General features: G+C 34.3%; 3 protein-coding genes and 1 long non-coding RNA gene across 6 annotated transcripts; 1 reads left to right on the plus strand and 3 right to left on the minus strand.

Moving 5' to 3' along the window:
- Window positions 1-8,799: 8,799 nt before the first annotated feature.
- On the plus strand, window positions 8,800-12,355 carry LOC132645593 (transcription factor MYB17-like). The gene is made up of 3 exons (XM_060362661.1): window positions 8,800-9,501; window positions 10,603-10,732; window positions 10,875-12,355. The coding sequence occupies exons 1-3, from the start codon at window positions 9,369-9,371 to the stop codon at window positions 11,563-11,565; spliced, it is 954 nt and encodes a 317-aa protein (XP_060218644.1). The 5' UTR covers window positions 8,800-9,368; the 3' UTR covers window positions 11,566-12,355.
- On the minus strand, window positions 11,988-16,227 carry LOC132645595 (remorin-like). Of its 2 annotated transcripts, XM_060362665.1 has the most exons (6): window positions 16,014-16,227; window positions 15,874-15,971; window positions 13,495-13,542; window positions 13,154-13,241; window positions 12,567-12,648; window positions 11,988-12,353 (listed from the first exon to the last, which is right to left on the minus strand). In XM_060362665.1, exons 2-6 carry the CDS (start codon window positions 15,929-15,931, stop codon window positions 12,153-12,155), a joined length of 477 nt encoding a protein of 158 aa, XP_060218648.1. In that variant the 5' UTR covers window positions 15,932-15,971; window positions 16,014-16,227; the 3' UTR covers window positions 11,988-12,152. The 2 variants fall into 2 exon arrangements, with proteins under 2 accessions (XP_060218648.1, XP_060218647.1); XM_060362664.1 differs by having other exon boundaries at window positions 15,874-16,227.
- On the minus strand, window positions 13,776-15,867 carry LOC132645596 (uncharacterized). Its single transcript, XR_009584138.1, has 2 exons — window positions 14,434-15,867; window positions 13,776-14,325 (listed from the first exon to the last, which is right to left on the minus strand). It is a non-coding gene; the product is annotated as an uncharacterized LOC132645596 (long non-coding RNA).
- A 2,152-nt stretch (window positions 16,228-18,379) lies between the features above and the next one.
- On the minus strand, window positions 18,380-21,564 carry LOC132645594 (remorin-like). 2 transcript variants are annotated; one of them, XM_060362663.1, is made up of 6 exons: window positions 21,338-21,564; window positions 21,198-21,295; window positions 19,838-19,885; window positions 19,497-19,584; window positions 19,020-19,101; window positions 18,380-18,745 (listed from the first exon to the last, which is right to left on the minus strand). In XM_060362663.1, exons 2-6 carry the CDS (start codon window positions 21,253-21,255, stop codon window positions 18,545-18,547), a joined length of 477 nt encoding a protein of 158 aa, XP_060218646.1. In that variant the 5' UTR covers window positions 21,256-21,295; window positions 21,338-21,564; the 3' UTR covers window positions 18,380-18,544. The 2 variants fall into 2 exon arrangements, with proteins under 2 accessions (XP_060218646.1, XP_060218645.1); XM_060362662.1 differs by having other exon boundaries at window positions 21,198-21,563.
- Between the last annotated feature and the right edge of the window lie 2,858 nt (window positions 21,565-24,422).

Genomic DNA, 24,422 nt, shown 5'->3' on the forward strand with positions numbered 1-24,422 from the left:
TTGAAAACTTCTCTCAAGAAAATATTTTTCATGAAAACAGGCTTATGAGCCTGTTTGGATGGATTTAAAAAAAGCAGCTTATAAGTTGTTCAGCTTATAAGTCAAAAAGAAAAATAAGTTGGGGTGCCCAACTTTTTTTTTTTTTTTTTTTTGACTTACAAGCTATTTTCAGCTTGTGGCCAATTTTATTTTATTTTGACTTATAAGCTGTTTTCAGCTTATAAGCTACTTTTTTAAGCTAAGCCAAACGAGCCAACTTATTTTTTCCGAGTTATTTTAAGCACAAAATGACTTATAAGCTGACTAATCAAACACTCAAAAAAACTAAAAATAGCTTATAAGCTTTTTTCAACAACTTATAAGCTAAGCCAAACGGGCTGTATGTCACACCAAACGCATTCAATGTAGGGCTGTGCATGTTAACGGTTAAACCAATAACCCGAACCGATTATTGGGTTATTGGGTTAATGGTTCGGGTTAATAGATTACCGGTTCGGGTACCGGGTGGTGTTTTTGGGTTATTGGCTTATTGGGTCGGGTCGCGGGTTGACCATTTTTGTTAACGGGTTACCCGATAACCCGATAACAATTTAATTAATTACACTTCTACCCTTTCATATATATTAAGTCACTTACACTACAATTAGGGTTACTTCATTTCATTTCATAAAATAGCCTCTCTGCCTCTCTTTAAGCCTCTCTTACGTCTTACCCATTCAATTACAACAGGAACCATTAGAGTACTCTAACAAGAGGAAGCAAGCCCCTAATCTGAATGAAATATGCACTTCAATTTACAAAGATATAATTGACACATCACCTAACAGTTTGGGTCATTATGCAAATTTAATTATGCAAGCTCCATTGATGGTTTTGCCTTTGTCGCTGCTGCCTAGTGCCCACACGATGCAGCAATGTTTTGAGTATGATAGAGCATTAACAAATCATTAAATTTCTTGTAGTAGTAAATGCAATTTAAGATTATTCTTAGATCTTGGTACAAGAAGTAGTTCTCTGTGCATGATTTTTCTTGTACAAAGTGGTCAAGCCATTTTTTTGTTGTGTGAAATCTTAACGGTTAAACCGATAACCGAACCGATAACATACAACAACCGATTAACCGATAACCCATTAACCGATATTTTAACGGTTCTTTAACGGTTTAACATGTCTACAAACCGATAACCAATAAGTTAAACCGATAATTTTGAAACCCGAACCGAACCGACCGATATGCAGCCCTAATTCAATGTGACTCACTAATCTCTTAAATTGAAACTTCATCTCTCAAAAGAAAAAGTTAGTGTTTAAAGTATGAGAATAAGGACCTTTCAAATTTAAAATGTTGATGTTGATATTATCTACTTAATTAACTTTATAAAGTTACTTTAATATAAAAAGTGTTGCCCATGATAAATAACAGGTTAAAGTTCTTTAAAAGCTGTTAAAATATTTACTCTTCAAGTAAGACAGTTAGTAAACACTAAAAAAATATTGAAGGCATTTATTAATGATGGTGTCGAGTCAAATATATAAAATAACAATAGGACGGCGTAGAGTAACTGAAAATCAAAGTAAAAAATCAGGATTTGACCGCATTCATTTCACTGACTATGATAAGACCTTCTCTTCCTCAGAGGGCCATGGTCCCCCCACCCTCACCTGTCGTCCACCGGCGGCAGCTGGGGATAACCGACGGCGACTGTACAGATGGCATAAGAAAAAATTATATGTGCACTGCGTCAAGTAATTTTCTCCGGAATCGATTTTTCATATTATATTTTACTTCTCTATAATAACATTTTACTTATAATTTATTATAGCGATACACTCTTTGTAAAATTACCTCTCTATAATAGCGATGCTCAAATATTATGTAATAATATTTTGTAAAAATTATAATATGTACAAAATAAAAAAGTTATTGCTAAGAGCCAATTGTTATTTAGGTTGAGATAGAACAGTCAATTGTTATCTTCTTAGATAGCTTTTGAGGGAAGTTATTGAATTCTTTTTTGTTGAAAGTTTAGACAATATTCTTCCTAATTTAAGCGTTATATTATCACTAAGAGATTGAAATTTACGAAACAACTTATAACTGTAGAATTCTTACATCAAACTTGAAATATTTCTTTATCAGTATGGTATAACTAGTTATGATTTATTAGTCTTTTCAATTTTTAATTAATGAGATATGAAAATCAATTGAGATTTTAAAATTAAAAAGTACATTGTTTTCATTTATATGAAACATAAAAAGCACTAAAAATAATTGTTTGCGTACTTTTATTTATAACAGTTGAATGAAACATTAAATGTCAGTATATATACATAACAACACCTATTATAGCAACCATTAAATTTTCGAATAAATGTTGTTATTATAGAGAGGTTTGACTGGATTAACAACATTTGATAAGTTTAACTTATATAACTAAAAATTTATTTTTATCCTATTTAGATAACTTTCCTTAGCTCTGCCACTGACGGCAACACCTTTTTGACCTGTCTTGGAAGAAAGGTATGAGGCAAACAATTGATCTGTGCGGTCACCTTCCCTCAATTGTTCAATATGCTAGGTTGGAATAGTCCCACCATATATTTTTTCTCAGTTTTGACTTCAAACATTTTTTTTTCCTCTGAACTTCATCGAATATTGTCCAGATTCCTACTAAACTTGCTGACATCTCAAGAAAACAATGCATAGGAAAAGAAATTTTGAACGAGAACTTACAAGTTATTGATAACAAGAGAGCCATCGTGGTGCTAGAACACTAACGCATGTGGAGTTGATTATTAATTTGCTAGAAGACTTTTGAGTAATTAAACATTTACGCTACATCAAAATAATTTAAGCTTAAAAATTTATATTAAAGAGAAAATATATTTTAATAAGTAGTTAACTGACAAACTAAAATTTATTTAATAAGCATATATATTATGTATTCATTTCCGAAGTTTATCCTGAAGGTTGAGTGTGTAAAAAGTTGTTGGACGAGTATATAAGTATTACAGAGATTTAATCTCAAAAGGCTGACGGTGTAAAAAGTTGTCCATAATGGATGCGTGCATGATAAACTCATAGGATTTTGATCTCAAGTTTCAGGGGTACATATAGTATATATGTATTTTCCGATAATACAATAATATGAATAAGGTATAGGTAGGAAAGTCTTTGAGCAACGGTAAAATTGTTTTAGTGTGATGTTATTACCTATGTATGGTGACGGATGACGGGTGTCATGCCAGAGTCTGTCCAGGTGGGCTCAAGCTAAAGAGGGAGAAGAGAGTTAGCTTTCAGTTTAGTGACCCCGACCATGAGCGGATGCACAATAGATCATACTGAGGTTGAATGAATCATTCCACCCCGCAACAACAAAAGTGGAGTTTGACACAGATCAAAGGGGAAGGCAAGGAATTCCACTTTGGAAAGGAAAAAGTCAGTTCCAAATAGGTTACATAGGGACGAAACCACATACGGCTAAGGGGTTCATCCGAATCCTCTTCGGCAGAAAATTATACCGTTTATATATAGTTAAAATTATTTTTATGTATAAATAGTAGAAGTTGAACCTCCTTGGGACTTCTTCGTATGTTTACTTCTTCATATTTTGAATTTCTCATCGCAAATTCTAACTCCGCCACTGAGGTTGCATGTTCGAGCTGTGGAGTATCCACTAATGCTTGCATTAGGGTAACCGTCCACATCACATCCCTTAGGAGCGACCTTTCCCTAAACCCTGCTAACATGGAATACTTTATGTATCGGACTGCGCTTATTGTTGCGTTAGCGCATAGCAGGGCAGGGGTAGGCATAGGTCCAGAAAACGGAGGACCCATTCTGACCTATCACAAGAAAGAGATGCATCCTTTATTGCTTCTTCTCTATCTGTTCCCCGTACAGTAACACACCCTCCCTACCAATGCCCTCTTTGCGTCTTCTCTATTAATTATGCTTTCCCTTTGTTTCCATGTGTAAATGTATGTGTTGGGTTTTTTTAGTCTACTTGTATTTATGAATTGCTGCGAGTGTGAGGTTTCATTAACTCCTCTTCTTCATTTCATTTTCTCTGAATCTCACTGTTGTTTTATATGGTGTCATGGTGATATTTATATACATGTACCCTTCTTTTGTTGTCTACGCATTTAATCTCCGTATATATACCCCCCACACACACACATCATTTTTCTATATGAAATTAAATGCTATTGCATATTTGTCGGAAGTATTTTTAGTTAAATTAGAGAGTATCTGATTAAAATATACTCTCTCCATCTCAGATTATCTGTCGTGGGTTCCTAAAAATAATTGTGTCAAATTATTTGTCATTTTAGAAGTTCATGACACAATTAATTATTTTTTTTCATCTTACCTTTAGCGGATTTTATCATTAATGGAGATGACACATATATAGAATAAATATTTAATGGAGAGAGATTATAACTTAGACATATAAATAAGCTGAAGTTAATCAAATATTCATTATAATTAATATTTCTTAAAGGGCATGTAAAACAAAAAAAAAAACGATAAATAATTTGAGATGGAGGGAGTAAAAAAGAAAAGACTAATGAGAGAAGGGCGATCGACAGATTTAAAGGCTGTTATATTAACGTATAGAACATAGTCTGCCTTTTCTTGTGCATTTGAGAATAGAAATTTCTAGATGTGTACAAGACTCAATTGATAGGTTATAATAATAGTTTAAGAAGTTGCTTGCGTAGTAATAAGTATGAGATTTAGTAAACTTAGTGATTTTGAACAGCTGAATCTGCCTTGAAAAATATACTTATTAACAGTATATGAGAAAAACAAATTTTAATTGTGTAGTCAAATTGTTTGGAATCATGGCTTAGTTGATCAAAATTCAATTGATGTCTCTTTCAACCTATACAACACGTAAGGCTTAGTTGTGGTCCAAATGTCCAATGGGTTGTCTTTGATTTCTCAATTCCCAAGCTGATTTCAACCCAATTCTATGCTCACTTGCACTGTTCATGGGGTTTCGCTATTTTACGTTGTTTTGCTTATTATGTTGTCTAAGCATGTGTTCGTCGCACATAGTGTCTCTCTCGTTATGTTACATCAATTTGTTTACAGGTACCTATTTGGTGCAGATATTCACTAATTTTTAGTGTATATTGAAGATACCAACCAAATTAATGAACGCTTGACACGTATCTTTCGTACACATTTATTGCTCATTCATTCTTAAATAATATTATAAATTTTTTAATTTTAATGGCTAAGATTCAATCACTTGATTTGGTGGAAATACCGAGCGAGGTTAAAATATATTCATAAACAACATTAAATGTGATAGAATTTCAAGATCTAGTTGAATTGCGTCATAAACAAGTAACACCGTAGTATAACCATGATGTTTGGAGGTGGGGTGGAAACGATGGAGTATTTTTGTTAAGTCCTTTTATGAGAACCTACGGTAGAAGAGGAGGTCGCATTTCCACACAGCCTAATTTAGACTCCTAAGGTATCAAGAAATATATTTTTCACTTGATAAGCAACAAGAGGGATAATATTGACGGTTGAGAATTTGAGGAAGAGAAACGTTACGTACATTAGTTGGTATTTTACATGTAAGGGCTAGGGTTAAGATGGTGATCACCTTCTTTTTAACTGTCGGTAGCCTCGAGGTTATGGTAGAAAATTTATGTTGGTTTGGAATATCTTGAGTTATGTCAGGCACCATGAAAGAGTTAACATTCAGTTGGAATGGTGGAAGGTGAAAGAGAAGATCCGGGACGTGGAATATAACCCCTCTTAACTTTTATTTTGGTCGTTTCGAGAGAGAAATTGGAAAGTTTTTGATAGTGTTAAGTGTTAGGATTTAAATCCCAAATCCGACCTTTGTAAGCAGGTTTCCAGGAAAGATTGGAGGGTCACAGCTGGACCACTTAAATACCAACCTCCTTAGACAGAACCTACTTACGCCGTGATGTAAGCGAAGAATAAATAGCACACACAGATTTATAGTGGTTCACCCTCAATGTGAGAGCTACGTCCACGTTGCTGCTGCAGATCTTATTAAAGAAGAAATATTACAAGTGTTTACAACACTCAACCTCACAACCCCAATCCCAATTACACTCAAGAATTTTTACCACAGAAAATTCTCTCAAAGACCTTCTCTTACTTAGGCCTTTCACTAAGAGTATTTCTCTTAGATTTTTTCTCTCTTGGGATATGTATAGCAAATGATCTTAATAATATCTTACAAATGAACCATAAGCTACCTATTTATAGGAATGAATTTCCTATGATGAGGTAAGCGCTTACATCACGACTATTATGAGGTAAGCGCTTACATCACGACTATGTGAACAAAAGAATTGACTTGTTTGGCCAATTCCACACCTAACAAATCTCCCACTTGGAGACTAATTTTAATTTGTCTTCACACTTTGATCGATGCAGCAGCTCTTTCCTACTTTCATACTTCGTGCAGGCCAACTGAAGTTGAGCATAGCTTCAGTTTGTCTATCGTCACTGCCTTTGTCAGCATGTCTGCTGGATTCTGACTCCCTGCGATCTTCTCAAGCACCAGCGCTCCATCTTCCAAAGCTGATCTAATGAAATGGTACCGGAGTTGTATGTGCTTCGTTCGAGCATGGTAAACCGGGTTCTTTGCCAAATGAATGGCGCTTTGGCTATCACAATATAGCACACTTCCCTCGTGGTCCTGATCCAATTCCCGCAGAAAAGATTGTAGCCACATCATTTCCTTTGTGGCCTCCGTCACAGCAACGTACTCAGCCTCACAACTAGAGAGAGCTACTATCTTTTGCAACTTGGAAACCCAAGAGATTGCAGTACCTCCGAAGGTGTAAACATACTCGGATGTGCTCTTTCTGCTATCAATATCACCACCGTTGTCAGCATCAACATACCCTTGCAATCCTGTTTTTGATTTTCGGAAATACAGAGCTGAACTCGAGCTGCCTTTCAGATATCTGAATATCCACTTCACAGCCTCCCAGTGTTGCTTTCCCGGATTGCTCATAAATCGGCTGACAACTCCCACTGCATGTGCAATGTCTGGCCTTGTACATATCATTGCATACATAAGACTACCGATTGCAGATGCATAAGGTATCTTGTCCATCTGCTTCTTCTCATCCTCGGTTGTCGGCGACTGATCCTTTGACAACCGAAAGTGTCCAGCCAAGGGAGTGCTGACTGGCTTGGCATCATGCATGTTAAACCTTTTGATAACTTTCCTCACATATTCTTCTTGTGAGAGTTTGATGCCCTCCTTGCTTCGGTCGATTCTCATCCCAAGGATTTGCTTTGCAGCTCCCAAATCCTTCATTGCAAACTCTTCCGATAACCCTTTTTTCAACCGATCAATCTCCTGTAGGTTTGCTCCTACGATTAGCATGTCGTCGACATAGAGTAGCAGTATCATGTACGAGTCTTCAAATTTTTTGAAGTAACAGCAATGATCTGCCTCGCACCTTGAAAAATCAGCTTTCTTCATAAAGCTGTCAAACTTTAAATACCACTGTCTTGGAGCCTGTTTTAGTCCGTACAGACTCTTTTGAAGTTTGCACACCAGATTCTCCTTTCCTTTGATTTTGAATCCCTCCGGCTGTCGCATGTAGATTTCCTCGTCTAGATCACCGTGAAGAAATGCAGTTTTCACGTCCATCTGTTGCAGATGTAGATTTTCCTTTGCTACCAGCCCAAGAACAGTTCTGATAGTCACCATCTTGACTACGGGAGAGAAGATCTCCGTAAGCAGGTTCCCAGGAAAGATTGGAGAGTCACAGCTGGACCACTTAAATACCAACCTCCTTAGACAGAACCTACTTACGCCGTGATGTAAGCGAAGAATAAATAGCACACACAGATTTATAGTGGTTCACCCTCAATGTGAGAGCTACGTCCACGTTGCTGCTGCAGATCTTATTAAAGAAGAAATATTACAAGTGTTTACAACACTCAACCTCACAACCCCAATCCCAATTACACTCAAGAATTTTTACCACAGAAAATTCTCTCAAAGACCTTCTCTTACTTAGGCCTTTCACTAAGAGTATTTCTCTTAGATTTTTTCTCTCTTAGGATATGTATAGCAAATGATCTTAATGATATCTTACAAATGAACCATAAGCTACCTATTTATAGGAATGAATTTCCTATGATGAGGTAAGCGCTTACATCACGACTATTATGAGGTAAGCGCTTACATCACGACTATGTGAACAAAAAAATTGACTTGTTTGGCCAATTCCACACCTAACATTAAGATGAACTTTATACAGTTGAGGAATAACCTCTTCTCGGTTATTCTTTTTGGTGCATCCATAAAATTCTTTATGTATAGATGATTGATATCGTTCGTAGAAAATCATAAATTTTTGGAAGTTTCCTGCTCTATGGTATTCTTCTATGCAGGTGCTTCTTTTGCATCAATTTCCTTTTTTAATAAAATTATTACGTTAATAAAATAAAATTTATCTATTCAGACAATTGCTTGACTTTGATTTCTCAGTTCCTATGCAGATTTGAACTGAATTCAATGCATACTCCATTATTTTTTTAAAAAATTTTATGATCACGAAATTTGTCTAAAGCCAATTCTTAGGATCAATCATAGCTTCTCGAAACTCTCGGTTAGTGAACCCAGAAGCGGAGCCAGGATTGCGTCTATGAGTACGGCATACTCAGTAGTCTAGGCTCAAACGTTGTATTTACACTGAAAAATTTATTTATATATAAATAATCTATTTAAAACTCATAAATTAAATTTTTTGGCTCTGTCTCTAGCTTCTGTGCCCCGTATCAGATTAGTTCACATGGCGCAGGGCTTGAATTTTTTAACCAAAACTGTAGCTATTGCTTACATTGCGTTATTATAAGATGGGATCCTCTCTTTCACTCTGTTCTCTCCTAACTTTGACCTGGAAATTTACTCTGCCTAATCGTACTAGTATATGACCAAATTGAATAGCCAATACATCAAGAATTTGAAAAGGGGTAGGAAGAGGCATGCATTTAATGCAACTTTCTTGTTCTATTACGTCAATCATCCAATTTTTCCTCCTATTCTTTTTGGATACATTTATTTCAAATGCTAGTCACAAACAGTAGTATTTGTGTAAGCACATCATATCTCATGGCATTTAATGTGTAGCCGGCTATGGACTCACTGATACTTACACTCTACAAGTCTGTACTGTGCTACACCATTTGATAGGTCAATGTTCTTCTGTTTACTATTTACTCTCCTAGGAAGACTCATCTTTCTTTGCTTAAACTTAAAAGACTTGACGTTTTGTTGATCATTAAGGAGGGACAAGTTGTGTGTGTGTGTGTCTGAGTTGCATGTGTATGAGAGGGAGGAATGGGGAGAACACCATGTTGTGATAAGAATGGTTTGAAGAAAGGACCATGGACTACTGAAGAAGATGAAAAACTTGTTGAATTTATCAAGAAGAATGGTCATGGTAGCTGGCGTTCTCTTCCAAAACTTGCAGGTTTCACCACTCTTAACTCTTCCATTTTCTATTTTTTAACTCACTTTTGAAGACTCATGTTCCATGTTCTTTTAGCCATTTGCCCCTTACTTCATGAGTAACAGGGGATTAGTTTCAATTTTTCACCCATATGTTATATTTCATGCAGTTTAATCACAGTAATACTCATTTACCAGTCATCTAGTTCTATATCTTGACTGAATTTTGTAGTTTCAGTACCAGTCATATAAATTTCATTTATATGATGTGATAAAAAAGAAGGGAAATGGATACAGGGGATACTACAGCAGTAACTAGTTTTACCCTTTCATGAGCATTAATGTTCTTCCAACTTTCATGTGATACTAGTATGGAAAGGTGGTTCTTTTTTCAAAAAAAAAAAAAAAATCCTTTTACTCGAGCTTATTTTTCTGTTTCGCAATATGACATAAAATACCCCTTTCACTGGTACTTTTAACTTTAGTGCTGCTCTACTTTTACATCTAATCAGCAAAATAGTTAAAATTTTCTTTCTGGAGATACTCTTTTTTTCTCTTTACTTCATCCATGTCAACTTGGAACGTCGGTGAAGATGTAAAACTATTGGGAATTGTCCCTTGTTTAGGGCCTCTTTGCTATTCTTTGTCACAGTTATCATTTGGATGTCTCAAGTTCATGAATTGTGCCTATAAAGTTAAGAATTTCTGTTTTTCTTTTGTCTCTCTTCTCAATGTCGGCACTGGGCTCTTGGTGATTTACCGAAAGACACTAACAATGTTGGGCTCAACACATATCCTCTTGGTGTGAAAATGAGTCAAAGGTCTATGTTGGTGCCAAATGTTATCTGAGTGAACTAGCCTCGACGTGTGCTGGTTCCTGTTTCCAGCCTAGTTACAGTTGTCTGGCTAACACAAGAGCTCTTTAGAATACAATGGCAGCATTGGTCTGTATGGTATCATAATCTCATAGATTATCTATTTGTTTTGTCAGATTCGTGTTAACTGTTTTCCTCTTTTCGTAGTAAACTTATAATTCTCTTACTGAACTCACAGGCATTGAAAGTAAAGAATTCTTTTACCATACTTAATTATGAAGATCCAATTTTTGAATTTTCATTGACAGGTCTTCTTCGCTGTGGGAAAAGTTGTCGTCTTAGATGGACGAATTATCTAAGGCCAGACATCAAACGAGGTCCTTTTAGCCCCGAAGAACAGAAGCTTGTCATACAGTTGCATGGCATTCTTGGAAACAGGTTAGCATGATGTTATTTTGCCTTCTGTAGTTACCTGCTCAATTTCCAATATTTCTTAGTGCTCCTTTACCTAATTGAAAAACCCTGTAAGGATCATTTATACTTCAATAACTATGAATAATCATTATTAAGTTTCATCTAGATGGGCTGCAATTGCATCACAACTACCTGGAAGGACAGACAATGAGATAAAGAATCTGTGGAATACTCACCTGAAAAAGCGCCTGGTTTCCATGGGCATTGATCCTCAGACTCATGAACACTACTCTTCCACTAATGGACTGCTGATAAGACCAGCTACATCACCTTCAGCCCGCCACTTGGCACAATGGGAAAGTGCTAGGCTCGAAGCTGAGGCTCGTCTTTCCAGAGAGTCCCAATTCCTGGTTCCATCATCAGTTGGAAGATCTGACACTGACTATTTTTTGCGCATTTGGAACTCAGAGATAGGAGAGGCATTCAGGAAATTCAAGAAAGGAGAAAAAACTGCTTGTCAAAGTCCAGCCTCTCAAGCATCTTCGTGTACAAAGTACGGATCAGCCTCAAGCATTACGACTGAGGTTGAGCTCAGTGTTATAGAGAGCAACCAAAATGAATATATGGAGTGGATGAATGGCCAACCATATACTGAAGATTTCTTGCAAGGATCAGCCACCTCTAGCTTCGACGCCATGGAGGATTCGTCTGAATCAGCACTGCAACTTCTTTTGGATTTCCCTACTAACAATGACATGAGCTTTCTAGGACACAGTGATTCCTATAGCTTGCATCCTTTTTTAAGTGAAAGCTCATTGATCTGCCCTAAAACAGAATATGCAGGGTGCTTTCTCTGATATCAGTGGCTCTGAAATTTTTTGATGCTGGTTGTTTTAGCGGTTCCAGCTGTGTGAAGAACACATAGAACTCTATCATATATTAATGTCATGTCATAGCAATAGGGCTATCTCAGCTCCATCAGGGGAAAAGACTGTATTTCATCTCTATATATTTTGTCATAGCAATAGTGCTATCATGCGTGATAATTTTTGCTGAAATGTCCAGGAGTTCAGGTCTATTTTTCGTTTCTATAAGTTGATCGTGCTTGCATATTACAGTTTATTTTTTTTGTTTCAACCTGAATAGCAAGCAAACAAGAACTAGTAGAAACTTCTGAAGTTTATTAGTGCCAGAAAATTGGGAACACCAAGGGATTCTTGACAACATTTCAACTCATTGGAGCTTCAAGCTTTTTATGCACAATCTCAGAGGCAGTGTGTAAGTACTAGTAGAAACTTTCTGCAGTGGAATTATAATTATCGTAACAATCAAACCTTCATGAGTGCTGTTCTTACACAAACTAGGAAAACTTAACACGTTTGAAACATCCAACAAAGAGCAACAAGAACGAAAATTCACAAGGAGAATGAAACATTTCATAGCTTTAACATCCAAGACAACCAATCAACTTCTTAGGAGCATGTTCCGTGGCACGATACTTGGCAGCCATCTCCTCTGCTTTAAGAAGTTCTTCTCCTTTTCTGGCTTCAACCATAGCTGTCTTTTCGTCTGCCTCTTTGTGAACTGCGGCCGCTCTATTTTTAATCTTCTCTCCATATTCTGCTTTCTTTTGCTCTAGTTGCTCCTGCAAAATTGCACAAGTTATCATCATGAAAAATTAATGTGACAAAAACCAGTTTCTAAAGACTAAAGTTACCCCTTTGATGCGGGGTATTTTATGAAACAATATTGAAAAGCAGTTCAAAATGAAATATTTTCCACAATACATCATGTTTCAAGTATTGCCATGTTCAAAATTATTGAAGAAGCATGTATACTAGATTTCGAGCCTGGTTACCTCAAGTTTCTTCAGTTTAGATTCAAGATTTGCTTTCTTGGTGTTCTCCCATGTTCCAACTGCAGAGAGCTTCTTTTGGGCCCTATTCAATCATTCGGCAAGGTGAAGATGACTTAGGTAATTGAATTGGCAAATAACTTTTTGAATGCAGATGAATGGTATATTAATGTCCGGCACAAAATTCGGAACTTTCCTAGGTTCTTTCCACTAGTAAATGAATATTGATAGAAATGTTGACACTTTGACCCAAAGAAGGTGGAAAAGAACACGAGGAGATGAAAGACGCATTAAGCATCTGCAAAAGAATGTTTTGCAACTTGAAATGTGACAATATTTTATCTACATTTTCCAGAAAATTAGAACTTTTTTAGGAAAAGAAACTCAATTAAGAGTGATGAGTTCTCCATATAGGGAACAAAGTATTTGTACAGTACTTGAAATATGACAATATTTTATCTACATTTTCCAGAAAATTAGAACTTTTTTAGGAAAAGAAACAAAATTAAGAGCGATGAGTTCTCCATATAGGGAACAAAGTATTTGTCTGTACAATTTTCTTGAATAACACAGAAAGCTAGAAATCTTACTTGTTTTCCACCTTGTTTTTTTCACTTCCTTCCCATGCCTTGATATGAGAATTTCTTTTCTCCGTTTCAAGGTGTGCAACAGCAACATCTGGCGAAAACATATGAAATAGAGAACTTGTTAACTACTGAGATGTGACCAACTCTGATAGGCTCATTCTTTTGCTGTAGTTTGTCATATAACAGGAAAAGCTCCAAATAGAAGTTGCATAAGCCATCTAATGCATGAAATGGATAAGTTGTTTCACTGAGAATATAAACTCTTCAATGATAATATTGCAATATGCAACATAAGCACATTCTCTACACTTAGAAAAGTTTCAAGAAATGGTATTGGTGCATACCTCTGTCGAGGGATCCCTTTGAACTTTTCTTTGTTGAAGAATCAGGCTCTGCCAAAATAAGTAAATGACAAAATATATCATAAGACACAGATCATTTCCCTCAAGATACAAGCAGCTCAAAAGTGTGCTTGCTGTTGAATCTTTCAATCAGAAGCTAGTTACAAAAATACAGAACCTCAAGTACGTGATCAACCAGGTAACACCAATAATCTGTTTGTGCTACATTGGCCACGAGAACACTCTGTTTAAAATGCCTCAACTATTTCAGCATTACAATACTCTTGTCATACTATTACGCAACATTTTTTTTTTTTTAAATGGAGGAATTGTCCGAGTCTGTTTACATGGACCTCGACTATTTCACCTGGTACTTCCTAGAGTGCCGGTACCGAGTGACTCTACAGTAGGTATCCACTACCCAACTTCACTACAATCGTTATCTACCAATGATTCCCAGAGTGGACATACACTAATTCTCTTGATGAAGGTAAACCAGAGTGACCAGCCACTAATTCTGTTGATTATTAAAGGTAAACCAGAGTGGACATCCACTAATTAAGTCGGGCATCTAATCATCTAGATGTATGTATTTATTTATTTTTGTCAAAAGTAAAGGAGACATGTTGGACCTATTGATGATATTAATGATCTTAAAAAAAAAAGTATACCAGGTCTCCAATAATTCAAAAGTTGTTGGCAATATCAAGGCATCAAAATTAGTCGAGTCCAGCAAGATAGGAATAATACTAATAAAAATAAATCATAACATATTTAGTCTTTAATTTACCTACAGCTCTATCATTCAGTCATGGTTTATTAATGTATTTTTACCTCAATATATTAACAACAACCCAGTGAAATCCCACAACGTGGGGTCTGGGGAGGGTAGAGTGTACGCAGACCTTACTCCTACCAAGGTAGGATGGCTGTTTCCGAGACCTCAATATATTACTTAACCATAATTAATTAACTATGTAGTTTGGTGTAAATACGGGACGACGGTTGTTAGGATTAGGAATAACGGGAAGTAAAAAGTTTATCTATGGATGCTTTGTGGTCTTCATGAGATATCCAACAGAAACTTCAAACTTGTGCTTATTATCAAACCTCTCCAAGCTAAATAAAAACACTGGGAGAATACACATAGTGGTTTAGACAAAGTTTTAGCAATCAAGGAATGACTTGAATAGCCAAATACAGAGAACATAGTGGTTTAGACCAAAGATGATAATCTTAAAGACATCTATAGAGATAGTACTGAAAAAGTCAAAATTTTATTTACTTACTCCATCATTTACAGGCACAAACAGTAATAAGTTTGAATAATGACTACTCATATCTTTATGAAGGAAAAGTAACTTGAAAACCTCATCCTCTGAATTTTTATAAGAAAGAACACTAATATTGCTGAACAATGAACATATTCACACTAGGGGGTGTACAAAGTAAACCGACAAACCGCACCAAACCGAGTCAAACCGAGAAAAAAAACCGACTAGTGATTTGGTGTTTGAAAAAAAAATTCGACTATGATTGATTTGGTTTGGTTTTAACTTAAAAGGGTTAAACCGAACCAAACAAACCCGACATTATATGTATTCAATTTTTAAAATATTTTATACATAAAAATATTTATTTGTAATGTAATTTATAAATATTTCGTAATTTTTTCGTAATTTTTTATCTATTATCATATTATTCAAGCTTGAACTTAGAATTTTGAACGTTAATAAGTTTTATATCCTATGAATGTCAGTAACTCAAATAAAGTCCAAACTAAAACCAACTCAATACTAATACTAACAAAAGAAATTCAATTTAACATTAGGAATGACAATAATATTGAATATCTATTTTTTAATTTTGCATAATTAATTTAGAGAGTGAAAATACATAACTTAAATTTTTTTTCTCTGTCATGTAATTAATACTTATTTGTCGTATTTATTTTAGCATGACTTAATATTTTTAAATTATGATCATTTTCTTTATGACTTGTTAATTAGCAATATTTATTTTAATCGATTTTATTAACTTTTGTTAAATATTTTAATACAACGCCATCACTTTTCTCATATTTTATATTATTTTCTTAAGAAACACATTAATTATATAGTTGTACCTTACTAAGACTAAAGAAATATTTGAAGTAAAAGTTATATATTTCGTATCAAGACTATTCCGAAAAAAAATCTGAAAAAAATGAATAACCCAAGAAAATTCGAGATTGAAAAATTTGAATTTTATTGATTTGGTATATAAATTTAAAAACCCAAAGCAATTAATTTGGTTTGATGTTTAAAAAATTCGAACCAAGCCATCCATGCACACCCCTAATCCACACAAAAATAAAAGAGAGGAACAAAAAGATTAATTTACTTGGTGGAGGAACAGTAGCAAGAGGTTTAGAATCATCAGCTTTGGCAGGGGCAGACATGGTAGGAGTATTCGAAGCAACAACTGGTTCTGCTTGAGGTTGAGTTGCTACTGCAGTGGCTTCTGCCATTGTTAATTATAGGAATATTTATATATAGAAGGAAAGAAGAAGGAATCAAGAAAAAGCAAATGGAAACTAGTTGTTCAATATCTGGAGATTCTCGCTGTTGCTGTATATATACTACTAGTACAACTTTTTTGGATAGGCTTAAAAGAAAGAAAGGAACAATGAAGAAGAAGTAGTGAAGACAGTGTTGTGTACGTGTCACGGTGTCGGCATGTGAGAGCGTCGGCAGACGAGTACTACAATTTATTTGAAGCACTATTTATTTACATGACACCGAAAGTGTATTACTAGTAGTAGCTTTTCATAGGAGAGTGGCAAAAACTCACGTCAAGTATCAATTTTCTTTGGTAAGTTTTAACCGTAACAAGCGCTTGTGTTTCCTGCTTAAATTATCTTCAATTATTATATTATACTAAAAGTGAGAAGCTGCTACTTGTAAAGTTAGATTATCATTTTACTTCTACACTAAATTAAAATATAATTAAAAACTTATTAATCTAATAGTATTATTTTGCCCCTTAAGTTAAAAAACCTTAAATTGAATTACATGAATTGGAAGTGGATCAGTAGTACTTTAATGTTCACACCAATTCAATGAATCTAATTGCCCAATTTAATTAGGGTGAGCATATTCATATATCCTTCAAAAGTTAAGTAACCTTTGAATCCTTTAGCAACAAAACTATTCATTCAATACATTTTATTGGATCATATGCATGTAAATCCACATACCTTCTAGAGTTAATGTTATAGAGTTACTATGCACGACTTCATTTACTCCCTCAGTTTACTTTTATTTGTCTAATATCCTAAAATTAGATTTTCATTTTTACTTGTCACTTTTAGCATATCAAGACAAAATAATTTCTTTTTTCTTGTTTTACCCATAGGATTAAATACTCACTTCAAATCATTTCAAATCCAATAAAAATATGCACCAATTAATGTGGGTACATTGATAAATTATACACTTCATTTATTATTTCTTAAGGAGTGTGCACAGTCAAAAGTGAACAAGTAAAAGTGAACGGAAGGAGTATTAAACAACTAACTTTTGCAATTCTTGTAGTTTATGTTTGGCTCTTGCTCTCTCAACCTTGGGCTTTTCAAGTACTAACTTATTAATTGCGGTTATCCTATAAATGTTTTTTTTTCCATTCTTTGGACCTTAATTCTAGATATACGTGCACACAATGTAAATGAAGAACTTATTGAGAGCTTATGAAAATACTTTTCTCTTAGATGTTATATAAACATCAAATACGTGAATCACTCACACAACAATCCCAATGTTTTTTCCAGAACAAATCATTTCGCATTTGCTTCTTCGTTTTTAGCACTATTTCATAGCTAAGTTATATCTATCTTTTTCTGGTCTTCTCCTTGACCAGTCCATCAATGGTTTTATCTTATTATTAGCAATAGTGCTATCATGTGTGATATTTTTTGCTGAAATGTCCAGGAGTTCAGGTCTATTTTTCGTTTCTATAACCCCTGTTTGGATGGTGGTTTTCGTGATTCATTAATGTATAGTTTTCTATAAAATCATATTTGTTTCCATTGTTCTTAAAATTATGTGGTATGGTGTTGTAAATCTGTGGTTCATTCCATGGCTATATAACCATAAAAAGTTCCAATTTTTATAACCACGAATTTGGTGATTTTTCGGTAGTTACGTATCTTATTTCTCCATTATATCCCACCCCACCCTCGCCCTACTACGCACCCCCACCCCAACTACCCCACTCCTCTGCTACCCACCCCCACCACCGCCCAACCCCACCCCACAACAACTCACCCCCACCCACTACCCCTCACCACCACCCACCCTCACCCCCACCCCCATAACCACTCACCCCCACCCTTATCCCACAACCACCCACCTCACACCACCCACCCCTCCACGACTCTCACCCAATGCTTACTTATTTTTTAAAGTTTCTATTTTATTCTTTACCTGAGTTATATATATAAACTAATTTCTACTTAAGAGTTAAGAGCATTTTAGTAAATTTACAATTTATTATACAGTACCATACAGTCAAACCAAATAATACAAATGGTATTAGACCATAATAAACAATACAGTCTATCTAAACATTATGTTCATTAATGCAGTACAATACAATACCATATTGTACCATACTATATTGTACATTAATGAACTACGGAAAACAACCATCCAAACAGAGGGTAAGTTGATCGTGCTTGCATATTACAGTTTATTTTTTTGGTTTCAACCTGAATAGCAAGCAAACAAAAACTAGTAGAAACTTCTGAAGTTTATTAGTGCCAGAAAATTGGGAACACCAAGGGATTCTTGACAACATTTCAACTCATTGGAGCTTCAAGCTTTTTATGCACAATCTCAGAGGCAGTGTGTAAGTACTAGTAGAAACTTTCTGCAGTGGAATTATAATTATCGTAACAATCAAACCTTCATGAGTGCTGTTCTTACACAAACTAGGAAAACTTAACACGTTTGAAACATCCAACAAAGAGCAACAAGAACGAAAATTCACAAGGAGAATGAAACATTTCATAGCTTTAACATCCAAGACAACCAATCAACTTCTTAGGAGCTTGCCCCGTGGCACGATACTTGGCAGCCATCTCCTCTGCTTTAAGAAGTTCTTCTCCTTTTCTGGCTTCAACCATAGCTCTCTTTTCGTCTGCCTCTTTGTGAACTGCGGCCACTCTATTTTTAATCTTCTCTCCATATTCTGCTTTCTTTTGCTCTAGTTGCTCCTGCAAAATTGCACAAGCTATCATCATGGAAAATTAATGTGACAAAAACCAGTTTCTAAAGACTAAAGTGACCCCTTTAGCTAGCACTAAGGTTAAAGCAAATAAAGAGTCCTTGGCTGACAATCTAGCTCGCAGCCAGGATGCGGGGTATTTTATGAAACAATATTGAAAAGCAGTTCAAAATGAAACATTTTCCACAATACATCATGTTTCAAGTATTGCCATGTTCAAAATTATTGAAGAAGCATGTATACTAGATTTCGAGCCTGGTTACCTCAAGTTTCTTCAGTTTAGATTCAAGATTTGCTTTCTTGGTATTCTCCCATGTTCCAACTGCAGAGAGCTTCTTTTGGGCCCTATTCAATCATTTGGCAAGGTGAAGATGACTTAGGTAATTGAATTGGCAAATAACTTTTTGAATGCAGATGAATGGTATATTAATGTCCGGCACAAAATTTGGAACTTTCCTAGGTTCTTTCCACTAGTAAATGAATATTGATAGAAATGTTGACACTTTGACCCAAAGAAGGTGGAAAAGAACACGAGGAGGTGAAAGACGCATTAAGCATCCACAAAAGAATGTTTTGCAACTTGAAATGTGACAATATTTTATCTACATTTTCCAGAAAATTAGAATTTTTTTAGGAAAAGAAACTCAATTTAGAGCGATGAGTTCTCCATATAGGGAACAAAGTATTTGTCTCTACTCTCTACAATTTTCTTGAATAACACAGAAAGCTAGCAATCTTACTTGTTTTCCACCTTGCTTTTTTCACTTTCTTCCCATGCCTTGATATAAGAATTCCTTTTCTCTGTTTCAAGGTGTGCGAGAGCAACATCTGGCGAAAAAATATGAAATAGAAAACTTGTTAACTACTGAGATGTGACCAACTCTGATAGACTCATTCTTTTGCTGTAGTTTGTCATATAACAGGAAAAGCTCCAAATAGAAGTTGCATAAGCCATGTAATGCAAGAAATGGATAAGCTGTTTCATTGAGAATATAAACTCTTCAATGATAATATTACAATATGCAACATAAGCACATTCTCTACACTTAGAAAGTTTTCAAGAAATGGTATTGGTGCATACCTCTGTCGAGGGATCCCTTTGAACTTTTCTTTGTTGAAGAATCAGGCTCTGCCAAAATAAGTAAATGACAAAATATATCATAAGACACAGATCATTTCCCTCAAGATACAAGCAGCACAAAAGTGTGCTTGCTGTTGAATCTTTCAATCAGAAGCTAGTTACAAAAATACAGAACCTCAAGTACGTGATCAACCAGGTAACACCAATAATCTGTTTGTGCTACATTGGCCACGAGAACACTCTGTTTAAAATGCCTCAACTATTTCAGCATTACAATACTCTGTCATACTATTACACAACATTTTTTTTTTAAATGGAGGAATTGTCCGAGTCTGTTTACATGGACCTCGACTATTTCACCTGGTACTTCCTAGAGTGCCGGTACCGAGTGACTCTACAGTAGGTACCCACTACCCAACTTCACTACAATTGTTATCTACCAATGATTCCCAGAGTGGACATCCACTAATTCTCTTGATGAAGGTAAACCAGAGTGACCAGCCACTAATTCTACTGATTATTAAAGGTAAACCAGAGTGGACATCCACTAATTAAGTCGGGCATCTAATCATCTAGATGTATGTATTTATTTATTTTTGTCAAAAGTAAAGGAGACATGTTGGACCTATTGATGATATTAATGATCTTAAAAAAAATAAAGTATACCAAGTCTCCAATAATTCAAAAGTTGTTGGCAATATAAAGGCATCAAAATTAGTCGAGTCCAGCAAGATAGGAATAATGATAATAAAAATAAATCATAACATATTTAGTCTTTAATTTACCTACAGCTCTATCATTCAGTCATGGTTTATTAATGTATTTTTACCTCAATATATTACTTAACCATAATTAATTAACTATGTAGTTTGGTGTAAATACGGGACGACGGTTGTTAGGATTAGGAATAACGGGAAGTAAAAAGTTTATCTATGGATGCTTTGTGGTCTTCATGAGATATCCAACAGAAACTTCAAACTTGTGCTTATTATCAAACCTCTCCAAGCTAAATAAAAACACTGGGAGAATACACATAGTGATTTAGACAAAAGTTTTAGCAATCAAGGAATGACTTGAATAGCCAAATACAGAGAACATAGTGGTTTAGACCAAAGATGATAAGATATCTTAAAGACATCTATAGAGATAGTACTGAAAAAGTCAAAATGTTATTTACTTACTCCATCATTTACAGGCACAAACAGTAATAAGTTTGAATAATGACTACTCATATCTTTATGAAGGAAAAGTAACTTGAAAACCTCATCCTCTGAATTTTTATAAGAAAGAACACTAATATTGCTGAACAATGAACATATCCACACAAAAATAAAAGAGAGGAAGAAAAAGATTAATTTACTTGGTGGAGGAACAGTAGCAAGAGGTTTAGAATCATCAGCTTTGGCAGGGGCAGACATGGTAGGAGTATTCGAAGCAACAACTGGTTCTGCTTGAGGTTGAGTTGCTACTGCAGTGGCTTCTGCCATTGTTAATTATAGGAATATTTATATATAGAAAGAACGAAGAAGGAATCAAGAAAAAGCAAATGGAAACTAGTTGTTCAATATCTGGAGATTCTCTCGGTTGCTGTATATATACAACTAGTACAACTTTTTTGGATAGGCTAAAAAGAAAGAAAGGAAGAATGAAGAAGAAGAAGCAGTGAAAGAATTGGATAATTTGGTATTGAATCAAACGTGGAGACAGTGTTGTGAACGTGTCGGCATGTGAGAGTGTCGGCAGACGAGTACTACAATTTATTTGAAGCACTATTTATTTACATGACACCGAAAGTGTATTACTAGTAGTAGCTTTTCTTAGGAGACAGCTGCAAAAACTCACACAAGTATCACTTTTCTTGGTAGGTTTTCACGTAACAGATGATTGTGTTTCTTATTTAAATTATTTTTAATTATTATATTATACTAAATGTGAAAAGTTATTATCTCTAAAATTAAATTATTATTTTACCTCTACATTAAATTAAAATATAATTAAAAACTTATTAATTTAATAGTATTATTTTGCCCCTTAAGTTAAAAAACCTTAAATTGAATTACATGAATTGGAAGTGGATCAGTAGTACTTTAATGTTCACACCAATTCAACGAATCTAATTGCCCAACTTAATTAGGGTGAGCATATTCATATATCCTTCAAAAGTTAAGTAACCTTTGAATCCTTTAGCAACAAAACTATTCATTCAATACATTTTATTGGATCATATGCATATGTAAATCCACATACCTTCTAGAGTTAATGTTATAGAGTTACTATGCACGATTTCATGTACTCCCTCCATTTACTTTTATTTGTCTAATATTCTAAAATTAGATTTTCACTTTTACTTGTTACGTTTAGCATATCAAGACAAGATAATTTCTTTTTTTCTGTTTTACCCATATGATTAAATATTCACTTCAAATCATTTTTCAAATCCAATAAAAATATGCACCAATTAATATGAGTACATTGATAAATTATGCACTTCATTTATTATTTCTTAAGGAGTGTGCATAGTCAAAAGTGGACAGGTAAAAGTGAACGGATGGAGTATTAAACAACTAACTTTTGCAATTTTTGCGGCATCAATTCCGTACTAAAGTATTTTGGATAAACGTGCAACACACATTCTCATAGACTAATTTATCAAAAACATTTGTACATTCTTTTGTGGCATCAATTCCGTACTAAAGTATTTGATGGTGCATGGTGTACATTCTTTTTTCTTTTGGTTTAAAAATGGTGCCAAATCGGCACTCCATGCAGATAATTAAAGATTAATTGAAAAATTAAAATAAATTAAGAGATAATACAAAAAATATCATTTTTTGTGAGGTTCCAACACTAGTCGAGTTGTGTTTTGATAAATAGTTGCTAATAGTTCAGGTAGAACACGCAAACACTTGATAGTTCAGGTGTATTTTGATAAATAATTGGTGATAGTTCAGGTAGGAAACGTAAACACATGATAGTTCAGATAAAAACTCACTAAAATGTGATACTTGAAATGTGTTTTTGACCATTATCTCTTTTAATTAATATTTGGAGTACTAGAGTTGTCAATTTTAACCAAATTTATGTAATATGATAAACTGATCTCTGAAAGTTTGATGAGCTGAGTCATTAGAGGGTATAAAATATTTCAAAATGGATTGAACTCGTAATGAGGATAAAAGATTATAATGACTCAAAGTTTTATGAGTTGAGTATATTGAGACATATTGAGACAGTAACATAGTTAAGAGCATAGAAAAATGAATTGTTCCCACGTTGAGGTTAAAAGAATATATAATTCCTCAACGTTTGATGGTCATTTTGCTAATAAATGTTTAGTATATTCAGTACCTATAATTAAATCAACTAGTTTTAATTCACGTTATATAAGATTTATTAAAGAATTAAACGTCCATATCAAAGACTTCTTTCATTCTCAAAGGCAAAGCTAAAATCCAAAATCGCTTAATTTGTGAACATTGTACTATAACTTAATTTGTGAACATACAAATTTTTTTGCCAAACTGTCAATTAGATTGAACCCACGAAGGAGGTAGAGTCAGCTAAACTGTTTCTATTTGTTTGAACTTATTTTCTTTTTAGTTCGTGCCAAAATGAATGACATATTTTCTAATTTGGAAATAAATTTACTTTATGAATGATTTACAGTCACACAAATTTTCAAGGCTTATTTTAAACCACAAATTTCAAAAGTCTTACCTCTTTCTTAAATGTCGTGCCCAGTCAAATGGGTTCATATAAATTGAAACGGAGTGAGTAGTACTCCTTGTAAGATTTCCATCGATGTTCATAACTTCATATATTTTTATTTATATATTTTATCAATTGGTTAATTTCGGCGTATTATGAGACTTGAGAAGGTTAATTACTTGCAATAGTATATATTATTTTGTGTGCGTTGTACAGAATTTAAAGATATCACATAAAGTCTGAAAAAGTTAGATTTAATATTTAGGAATTAAGTTCGATGCTTAATTCTAAAAAAAAAACTTAAAAGCTTGAGTGGTCTTATTTTTCTAAAACACTTTGCCAAAATTTGCATAAAACTTTGTATATTTAAATACGAACTATCTTTTTCCGTCTATTTTATGAGTATATAAGAAAAGCAGAGAAAATAGAACTGAGAAGATGGTGATAAAATCATAACTCGCATATATTATGTGACAAGCTTTCCCCAATATCACTATATTGTAAGCTTGATATATACGATAGACACAACTTTCTTTATATATAGGACAAGATAATTCTTCTTTTTTGCAAGGGGTAAGTAGAGGATAAGCTTCAAAAAAAATATATGAAAATCATTATCATTATTCAAGACCACCAAAAGCAATTTGTCCACTTCAGGATGGAACCTCTTTTTGTCGACAACGTTTCCCATTATGTTAGCTAGATATACTTTAAAAAATTTAGACATTTTAATTTTCATTCATTTAGTTTGTTTAGATACAAAATATCTGCATTTTGATTAGTAACTTTCCACAAGTCTCTTGGTCCTATAAATTTCCAAGTTTGTTTATTTTATTCTGATTGTTCATCATTTAATTTGTTTATTCATGTGGTCGTT

The sequence above is a fragment of the Lycium barbarum genome, chromosome 6, assembly GCF_019175385.1.
Source record: "Lycium barbarum isolate Lr01 chromosome 6, ASM1917538v2, whole genome shotgun sequence".
Lineage (NCBI taxonomy): Eukaryota > Viridiplantae > Streptophyta > Magnoliopsida > Solanales > Solanaceae > Lycium > Lycium barbarum.

Excerpts from the sequence above, each read along its gene's own strand:
- LOC132645593 (XM_060362661.1), top strand. The coding sequence starts at position 9,369 with ATGGGGAGAACACCATGTTGTGATAAGAATGGTTTGAAGAAAGGACCA. Across the intron at positions 9,502-10,602 it reads TTCTCTTCCAAAACTTGCAG|GTCTTCTTCGCTGTGGGAAA; the intron begins GTTTCACCACTC and ends TTTCATTGACAG. Across the intron at positions 10,733-10,874 it reads CATGGCATTCTTGGAAACAG|ATGGGCTGCAATTGCATCAC; the intron begins GTTAGCATGATG and ends AGTTTCATCTAG.
- LOC132645595 (XM_060362664.1), bottom strand. The coding sequence starts at position 16,000 with ATGGCAGAAGCCACTGCAGTAGCAACTCAACCTCAAGCAGAACCAGTT. Across the intron at positions 13,242-13,494 it reads AAAGGGATCCCTCGACAGAG|ATGTTGCTGTTGCACACCTT; the intron begins GTATGCACCAAT and ends TGTTTTCGCCAG. Across the intron at positions 12,354-12,566 it reads CTAAACTGAAGAAACTTGAG|GAGCAACTAGAGCAAAAGAA; the intron begins GTAACCAGGCTC and ends GCAATTTTGCAG.
- LOC132645594 (XM_060362662.1), bottom strand. The coding sequence starts at position 21,324 with ATGGCAGAAGCCACTGCAGTAGCAACTCAACCTCAAGCAGAACCAGTT. Across the intron at positions 19,585-19,837 it reads AAAGGGATCCCTCGACAGAG|ATGTTGCTCTCGCACACCTT; the intron begins GTATGCACCAAT and ends TTTTTTCGCCAG. Across the intron at positions 19,102-19,496 it reads AAAAGCAAGGTGGAAAACAA|GGCCCAAAAGAAGCTCTCTG; the intron begins GTAAGATTGCTA and ends ATGATTGAATAG.